We start from the raw sequence: 10042 nt of genomic DNA, 5'->3' as shown, positions 1-10042 counted from the left end.
AAAAAAAACAATGAGCTAATGGACACAGAAAGTAGAAGGATGGTTACCAGAGACTTGGAAGAATAGTGAGGGGCTGGAGGGAAGGTGGGGATGGTTAATGGGTACAAAAAAAATAGAGGGAATAAATAAGACCTACTATTTGATAGTACAATAGGGTGACTAGAGTCAATATAACTTAATTGTACATTTTAAAATAACTTAGAGTGTAATTAAATTGTTTGTAACTCAAAGAATAAATGCTTGAGTGGATGGATACCCCACTCTCCATGATGTGGTTATTTCACATTGCATGCCTATATCAAAATATCTCATGTACCTCATAAATACATACATCTACTATGTAACCACAAAAATTTTTAAAAATAACTTAAAAATAAACTTTTACCTAAAAAATGTATACACAAAAATATAAATAATTTATTCTCAACACGTTTCAAAAATGTGCTATGGCAAGCTAGAATCAATCAAACAGAACAGGAATAGTAAGAACATTTACCAAGGATATGTAAATGGACATTTTATAATTTTTTAATTAAAGTAACATTTACAAGAATACTAAACGAATATTACTTTAATATAACATGTATCCAAATGTTTTATTAAGGTTTTTAATGCCGCCTCAAATGGAAAAATATTTCTACATTTTACCTTTAGTGTTTTTCTTTTTATTCACAGCTAATATTTGTATGTCTTTTGTTCCTGTTCATTATTAATCTGATTAATCTTACCACTAAATGAAGAAAATTAAAAGGGATAATTCATTCAAGAACTCTATGCATATGCCTTTATCAGTACACTCTATACTGCCTACTTCCCACCTATCAGTTAGTTCCTGGTCTATTCTCTATTTACATTAGAAACATTTTCTCAACAAGTTTTTTCCACCCTTTTTTAGCTTCATTCCTTTGTTCATTCCCAAATAGAACTCTATCAATGCTAACATGACTGAAATATAGTCCTCCTGTCTGTAAAATCAAGAGGCTTCCCAAATAACGGAAAACTAAATTATTGAGCTTCACTGCCCCTTCTTTGAAGGAACGTGAATCCATATGGGACAAAGGCTTTTACATATTTCCCACTAATGTAGAGAAAGACCTTAAAAAAAAAAGGAATTCTCGGATTTTATTTACATTTGTAAACTGAGAACCATCTTGGAAACAAAAAGAAAATTAAAAAAAAAAAAGAAACAAAACATCAAACTGAATACACAGCATATCTGTCATTCAATTCAATGAGACTAAACCATAAATAATGAAAGCTTTAGGCTGCTCTGCCTATGGAGTAGTCATTCCTTTGTTCCTTTACTTTCTTGATAAACTTACTTTCACTTGAAAACAAGGAAGAATAATAAAAGCTTTAGATTGTGGCAGAATAGGGATTATGTAAACATCATATGACTTCATAAAAAAGAACATGCTCCTAAAATAACAAAAACCTGTCAGTCCTCAAGGAACAACCCAAAAGAACTGCAAATGTAAGAATGTGGCTCTGTCAAATGTACGTATACCAATTAAACACTGGAGCAGTTACTACTCTCTTTAGAGGTCACAGTGTTTTGTATGTGCCCATCATTAAAATGACTGCTCTTGACAGGATATAATCAGCATCAAGACTATATAATGTTCCTTTTCTTAATTGCAAGCTGAAAATCAATTAATTATTCTCTTCACAGAGTAGAAACGCTTCACAAAAATCTGATTTAGAGTTATACTCATCAATGCATTCCAACCCAAAGCTATAATTCCTCTGGTGTCAAGAAATTTTTATATAACTGAAGGAAGATGGTTATTTAGGGGTTCTAAACACAGGAAAGTGTATTAAACAACTGGCCTCATGTAATTTGCCAGGTTTTGATCTGCTAACACCTGTAATGACTACTGTATTCATTAAGAACGTGATTACAGGGACATCTCAGGTTGACTGTGCTGTCCTGATTAGTGTTGCTGGTGTTGGTGAATTTGAAGCTGGTATCTCCAAGAATGGGCAGACCAGTAAGCATGCCCTCCTGGCTTACACACTGAGTGTGAAACAACTAATTGTTGGTGTTAAAAAATGGATTCCACTGAGCCATCCTACAGCCAGAAGAGATACGAGGAAATCATTAAGGAAGTCAGCACTTACATTAAGAAAATTGGCTACAACCCCGACACAGTAGCATTTATGCCAATTTCTGGTCGGAATGATGACAACATGCTGGAGCCAAGTGCTAACGTGCCTTGGTTCAAGGGATGGAAAGTCACCTGTACAGATGGCAATGCCAGTGGAACCACACTGCTTGAGACTCTGGACTACATCCTACCACCATCTCGTCCAACTGACAAGCCCTTGCGCCTGCCTCTCCAGGATGTCCACAAAATTGGTGATATTGGTACTGTACCTGTTGGTCAAGTGAAGACTGGTGTTCTCAAACCCGGTATGGTAGTCACCTTTGTTGCAGTCGATGTTACAACTGAAATAAAGTCTGTTGAAAGGCACCAGGAAGCTTTGAGTGAAATGAAGCTTTGAGTGAAATAAAGCTTTGAGTGAATTGAAATAAAGTTTTATTCCTGGGAACAATGTGGGCTTCAATGTCAAGAATGTGTCTGTCAAGGATGTTCTTTCTGGCAACATTGCTGGTGACAGCAAAAATGGCCCACCAGTGAAAGCAGCCGACATCACTGCTCAGGTGATTATCCTGAACCATCCAGGGCAAATCAGTGCTGGCTATGCCCCTGTACTGGATTGCCACATGGCTCACATTGCATGCAAGTTTGCTGAGCTGAAGGAAAAGACTGATCACCTTTCTGGTAAGCAGCTGGAAGATGGCTCTAAATTCTTGAAGTCTGGTGATGCTGCCATCATTGATATGGTTCCTGGCAACCTCGTGTGTATTAAAAGCTTCTCAGACTATCCTCCTCTGGGTCACTTTGCTGTTTGTGATGTGAGACAGACAGTTGGTGTGGGTGTCATAAAAGCAGTGAACCAGAAGGCTGCTGGAGCTGGCAAGGTCACCAAGTCTGCCCAGAAAGCTCAGAAGGCTAAATGAATATTATCCCTAATATCTGCCACCCCAGTCTTAATCAGTGGTGGAAGAAGAGTCTCTGAACTCTTTGTTTCAATTGGCCATTTAAGTTTAATAGTAAAAGACTGGTTAATGATAACAATGCATTGTAAAACCTTCAGAAGGAAATAAAAATGTTTTGTGGACCACTTCATTTTTTTTGGTTTTTTTTTTTTTGTGGGTTTTTTTTTTTTTTTTTGCATGTGGCAGTTTTAAGTTATTAGTTTTTAAAATCAATACTTTTTAATGGAAACAACTTGACCAAAATCTGTCACATAATTTTGAGACCCATTAAAAGAGAGTTTAATGAGAAAAAAAGTAAATAAAATTGAATATTAGAATAAGTAAATTTTATTTAGACAGGTAAATATGCCAAGAACATTTTATAATGCACTGCAAAGCCAAATCAATGTTATTTTAATTTTCCACATTTCTGAATTATATGTATTATTTATTCTTCCTTCCACTAATGTAGGTTAGCTGAGAGTTAACCATGAAACAATAAATCTCAACCTAGATAATCTGGAGATGAAACAATAAGAATGTAGCGAGTTCTTAGTTCACTTCCCCTGATAAGGAGACTTGCACATAGTAGGTGCTTACTAAATATTTGTCGAAATGAATTGAATTGGAAAATATCACACTTATATGTTTAAAATTAATATGCTAATTGGCTTATAAAGTGAGACCTGAAGATTGTATGCTATGCATAAAATGTACTATGGAGTAATGTTTTTTCTATGAACAAATTCCCCTTTTGCATACCTCAGATAAAAACCTAGGGGGAACTCACAGATTTTTCTACAAAATAAATTTAGAAGTTTAACAGGTTACAGGATATTTTCAAAGCAGCAAGCTTAACAGTAACATTAAACATTTAATTATACATGTTTGCAAATAATCTGGTTTTCTAAACTTATTTATATTTAAACATAACATATTAAAGGTCAATGTACTCTGGATGAATAAAAACAAATCACTCATCTGTTTTAATTTTTGGCATAATACTGTATAGGACCACATGCAAAGCAAATGATGCTCTAAGACTGAGGATCTTACTAATTTAAAACTCTTAACACAAATCAAAGCAAGCTTTTTAACATAAATTTTTTAAAAATCCACAGTTGCACATTTTATTACAAAAACATGTGTTTCATGGATTGATTAACTTTATGAATTTAACAATTCATATCCCTTTTAACAAATATATAAAAAGTTACTAAGGTCAATTAACTATGGTCATTCTTAAGTGGAAATACATGTTTTATTTCATGCTCCTTTTTATGTGTACTTTATAAGCACACTTTCTGCTCTCATAAAACTAAAATGCCTTGTTTTGTATCTTAATAACTGACTATTTTTAGTTGGACTTTCCTGGTATAATTCTAAAGACTGAAAAATGGTCTAATGTTTACTGATATAATGCATGAGGCAGATATGGGAAAGGAAATTTAAGGATTATTCAATAATAGATGTGGCAAAATTTTGTAATCTCAAATATTTCATAATTTAGTAAATATAATAGGAGGGATAATACAGCTTATACACCTTAAGCTAATGATAGCATAATGGTAGTCTGTATGGTCCATGAAAGAACAGACTGTTTTGTTCATTTCATTCACAGCACCTAGCACCTAGACCACTGCCTGGCACCACAAAGAATACCCTTAATAAATGCTCGACAGACACACACACACACACACACACACACACACACACGCACACACACACACACACACAGGCTATCATAACAAATCTAACCATGAGCGATCAAAATGGTTGTGAATAAGTTTTTAAAATTTCATTTAAATGCCAATAATTAAGTAGATAGACATGAATTTTCCAAATGTCTACAGCTTAAAGACAATACAGCAAAAGACATACTCACTGGTTGCCACTGCACTCCCGCCTGGGTGACAGAGCCAGACTTTGTCCCAAACAAAAACGAAAACAAAACACACACCAAAAAAAAACTCATACTCACTGGGATCTAACTTATGTCCTCTGGGGAGGTCAACTTGAGGTTTGGTAATTAAACTTCCTTGGATTGAACCCAAAAGGGGAACCATATCATAATGCATCCCATCTTATCATCAGTAGTGTTATATAGAGCAAGTCTTCGGTGTGTGCACATTTACTATCATTTTAGAATGATCAAGGCTTTGACTACATATATAATATTATATGGATGATCATATTAAATTTTTTACATAGTTTCTGTGAATTTAGTATGCTTTAATATGGCACTAAACTCAAGATTCTTAAAATAGGTACTCTGTAATTGCACCTATATACCCTACTACCAAAGGCCATTAAGAGACAGTATAGTCTTATATGATAATTACATATGTTTTCAAAACGTTTTTACTTCAGTATAGCAGGATATCTCATAATGCACACATAACATACATAATGCATTAACAGTATGATAATAAAAATAAATTTTTCTAAATATTGTTTGTAAAAATAAATACATAATTAACATTGTTTGTGATGATAGTACTATATTTTTAGACAAACATGAGAGATAGACTTCTCACAAAATAACTGAAAGCTCAGAAACTAACATATTGCTGTAAGCTATAATGGTTACAACTGTTAATCCAATACACCTTTTATACAAACCCATAAACACATGAGTGGAAAAATAGCACAGATGTTCATCTCTAATGCAATTTCCATTCAATTTCCTAAGTGCGGTCCCTGTGTGCAAACTAGCTTAACGTTTTGTTTAGCTTGCAAATTCTTTTAATAAATAATGAATGCAATAAAACTAGATCAATGGCAAGCTGAGAAATCATAAAAAAAAAAAAGGCTTTTGTGTTCAGGCTGTTGCCCATTTCAAACTTTAATCCGGCGACAGATCAATATTACTTTTTTCTTTTAACCTATCACATAAATAGCAGATAGACTAAATGTAGCCCAAATGCTGTTACCAGCTAGTAGTTGCTAGCAACCTGATAAGATCACTGTACACAACTGCAATCGAATGCTATATACCTTTGTATACACACTACATTACGCACCATTAAACAGTCAATTTGTTTAAAAATAAAAAGATTATACAGCAATAAAAATACTGTGGTTTATTATTTTTTAAACTTTCCTGTACCATGTATTTTTCCAATAGTATGATTACAAAGTTTCCACCACAATTTGCTCTAATAAACAAAGTAATTGTAATGGGTCAAAATAGTACACAGATACAAGTAGTTTCAAATTCAGGGTTCCTAGATTAAAGGAAATTTTACTCTTCAAAATTAATTACACCTGAAAGAATTAAGTTCTTTTAAATGGGTGGTGAGGAGGATAGTTCATGCAAATTTGAGTTTCCATTGGATTGGGTCTTAAGATTATTCAGTAAAAAAAATCAAATCACTATTTTTAACATGTATTTGTATTTCTAGTCACAGACTAGAAAGAAGGGAGGAAAACCCTCTTTTTACCAACTCATTTTGAATACACATGTATTTACTGTTTGAAAACAGGATCACAAGTCAACTGCCACAAGGGTTAGTGCTCATATCAAGTATTATAAACCTAAATCACCAATAATCATTTTATGGTCTTAGGCTCACTTTACTTATTAATCCTTGCCTTTTCATAATATCTGAGCATCTCTACTGGGTTTTCACCTAAGGGAAATATCAAGAAGTCATACTCACTTTGAAGATGTACTTCATTTCAAATAGTCTAAGTTCATATACTAGGTTTTGATACCTTTACATGTGTATTTGTGAAAGGTCTATGGCATGATTACAAATTGTTTTATATTGGATTTAAAATTTCAGGATTAGCATCTCTTCAATAACTGCATACTTTAACTATTTCTTACCTTTTGTTAAGGAACATCATAATCTGCAAAGAATTCTGATAAGAGGAATAAATGTGTGTATATGTGTATGCATAGTTGTATTCATTCAACAAATGTGAATTAAGTGTCTAATGTACACACAATATTAGGCTTCATGAACCTTTTCAAAGAACATTACTGGAGTTAAAAATGACTCCTCAGACATTGTTATTATAAACCCAAGGTTTTGTTTTATGTAACAAATTCAGTTCTCTTTTAAGGATACCATGATAGGTATTGATAAAGATACCTTTTTCTTAAAGTATATTCAATTTTGCATAAAACAACTTGTGTTACTTCTTAAACTCACAGTCTCAGTATAATATTTTCACCAATTTTAACATATAAATTTAGTGTTGAAGAAGGATGTGGTGAGATACCACCATGAAGGCATTTACACGTTTTAAAGAAAATTTGAAAAAAAGTTAACTATTGTCCCATAATTTACTGAAGTTCATTTTAAACTTCTCTTTAAACTCTACTATAGATAATAGTATATGTATCATAAACATCCAACATTAGCCTAACTAATGGAGATACAATTTTTCCTGAATTTGAGATCTAAACAGTATCATAGAACAGTGTTAACTGTTTTCCTATTCTAATAAAGGTAGGAATAAAATTATGATTAAGGAATACTGTATAGGCTTTCAAAGAGGATCTACTTCTAAAAACTGATTTTTAAAATACATATTCTTCAGAAAGCTGAATAAGAGAAAGTCTGAACCTCCTTTTTAAAATTTGCATTTTCAAATATCAGACTAACTGAAAAGTTATATCACCTACAATATTAAATTCAAAATATTTCATATCAGTTGACAGTATTGTTTCTCTCTCAGAATCAAGGAAACAAAGCCATGGGTTAAATGAAATGAAGTATGGTAGTTATGATATTTAAGGGAGGTAAGTAATAAATTTCACTAGAGTGATATCAAAGTTCCTTTTGGTGACCATATGCTTTTCTATAGCTTAAGAAATTAAACTATAAAAGTAGCATTTATTGCTACTGGATAATTTATGATTTATAAATAATTACCCAGAATATAAATATATTAACATGAAATAAACTTTTCTGGGATTTTCAGCATTACAAAGTGAATAAATGATGAATACACAATGGACAGACTGTCTCCTTCCTACTAAAAAAAAATACTAAATCCTGAAGGAGTTCTAAATCCCTTCATAAGAGTATATTGCAGCTGCATTAAGCCAACGAAAAGCTTATTAGTAAGGATTTAAAAACTAACACCCTTCTGTAATCAATCTGGATACAGTATTATTCTATTTATAGTGACACTTTCAATGTGTCCCAATCATATATTACTAATTCTCATTTTTCCTGCTATGATTAAATATTAATGTAGAGGCACTATTAAGCAGCTACACTATATTTAGGTTTTAATATGTTGATTTCTACCATTTTGGAATAGTTCACAATATCGCATGAGTATTGAGACTCTTTCCCACGAAAAATCTTAAGATTGATTTGGTATTTTTCTCCGATTCTCAAATAAAATAAATTTAGTTGTTCTAGCAGAAAATGGAAAAAGGGATGCCGCCACTTTAAAAGCTTCAATCTCTTTGACATTGCTGGCAGTGTATGGGAACATTAATGCATCTGTCATGATAACAAGCTAAGAATAACATCTAGACATCAAACCGAGCAGAGAATCCATCTGAAGTGATTCATTCAGATCTGTCTCATTGATTTATTAAACACAGGGCAACATCTGCAGCCTCACAGAGCCGCTTGGTGAAATGAATGCAAGATCAATTCAAATGGAAAAAAGTGTAAAAGAGATAAATCAAAACACAATTTGCATGCAGTTCCACAATCAGGCTTATTGGGTGCAAATGCTCAATTTCCCTTCCAAAGCAAATGTGTTTAAATGTTGTTTTATCTTTTTAGAATTGTGTGATCTGAAGTGACAGTGAAGAGTTTTGCAGGTTGAGATGGTGAAAGAGAAGAAAAGGAGGAAATAAATGCAACCAAAGGCTTTTTGAATATGCAACAAGAATATCATTAATACCTAATTGTTTTGCTTTGAGGGAAAGGTTTGATGTCTTTTTCGCAAAAACATAATATTTTCAGTTTTGGATCAATTAGGATGGTTTTAATACATACTAAAAATGTATAGAGTAGATAACCCCAAATCATTTGTATCTCTAAATGCATAAGACGAAGTGCCACTGGAGAGCGAGATTACCAACTGAAATATAACATGTTGTGATTAGGCTTTTCATAATTGTATTTGTCTGCTAGAAGCATGTTAAAGACATCTATGAATTTCATTAAGACAAAATAAGGTTACCTAAGAAAGCATCAAATAATTCAGACTTGATATCTTCTATAGGTATTAGGTATTTCCTGTGTAAAACCATATAAAACATTAATGTCTGAAGACCATCATGTACTAATTATTTATTGACATTCATGTGCTATACATTGAGGATCATATGATACATAAAAATCCAAAGATATACAGCATCATGTCATGGATCATTTCTTTAATGCAGTATCCATCACCTAATAAATGAGTGAGGCGCATATGAATACCAGCTAAAGTAGTGAAATACAAAACTGTTGGTTATTCAGAAGCGTATATTTAAAATGAATGTAAACATGGAAGGTCTATGCATTGGCATATAATTATAATTGCTTTAATTATAATCTTGACATCATTCTTCTCATAAAGGACAGAGCATTGTTGACCATGTGGCTGCTTTTAACAGACAATATGACTGTCTTTTCATCATCCTATAGAACAGAATGTGCATTTACTACACAGATTCTTTTCTAAAATGTTTTTATCATTACTTAAAATGTAAGTGATACAGAATATTAGCTCAGGAAAGTGATTCCAGTTCTGCAAAAATTTGATGTTGCCTAACTGTAAATGTAAAACATAAATTTTCAAAGTAAATTATGCTACTCTATATAGATCATGAACTATAAAGTACTCATCAAGTTTGAATACAAAGCTAAACACATTGAGTGCTCATAATAACCATATTTCTAGTATTTGAAAATAGTTTTAAAATGTTGTAAAATGTGCTTTGATATTAAAAATATCTTTAATAGAAAACCATATTTGTGTTCTGTTTATATACTATCAAAATAACAAGAAACTACAATTGGAAATTTTAAG

The 10042-nt window shown here is 32.4% G+C and overlaps 1 protein-coding gene across 1 annotated transcript; it reads left to right on the top strand.

Annotated features, from left to right (window-relative positions):
- Positions 1 to 1882: 1882 nt before the first annotated feature.
- Positions 1883 to 3025, top strand: LOC105535977 (putative elongation factor 1-alpha-like 3). Its single transcript, XM_011975230.1, has 2 exons — positions 1883 to 2498; positions 2539 to 3025. The coding sequence occupies exons 1-2, from the start codon at positions 2053 to 2055 to the stop codon at positions 3023 to 3025; spliced, it is 933 nt and encodes a 310-aa protein (XP_011830620.1). The 5' UTR covers positions 1883 to 2052.
- Positions 3026 to 10042: the final 7017 nt, after the last annotated feature.

Source organism: Mandrillus leucophaeus, unplaced genomic scaffold (assembly GCF_000951045.1).
Source record: "Mandrillus leucophaeus isolate KB7577 unplaced genomic scaffold, Mleu.le_1.0 Scaffold1520, whole genome shotgun sequence".
Lineage (NCBI taxonomy): Eukaryota > Metazoa > Chordata > Mammalia > Primates > Cercopithecidae > Mandrillus > Mandrillus leucophaeus.
The sequence above is the reverse complement of the archived record's forward strand: the minus strand, read 5'-3'. Positions and strand labels throughout refer to the sequence as shown.

Excerpts from the sequence above, each read along its gene's own strand:
- LOC105535977 (XM_011975230.1), top strand. The coding sequence starts at position 2,053 with ATGGATTCCACTGAGCCATCCTACAGCCAGAAGAGATACGAGGAAATC. Across the intron at positions 2,499-2,538 it reads GAAGCTTTGAGTGAAATGAA|TTTTATTCCTGGGAACAATG; the intron begins GCTTTGAGTGAA and ends ATTGAAATAAAG.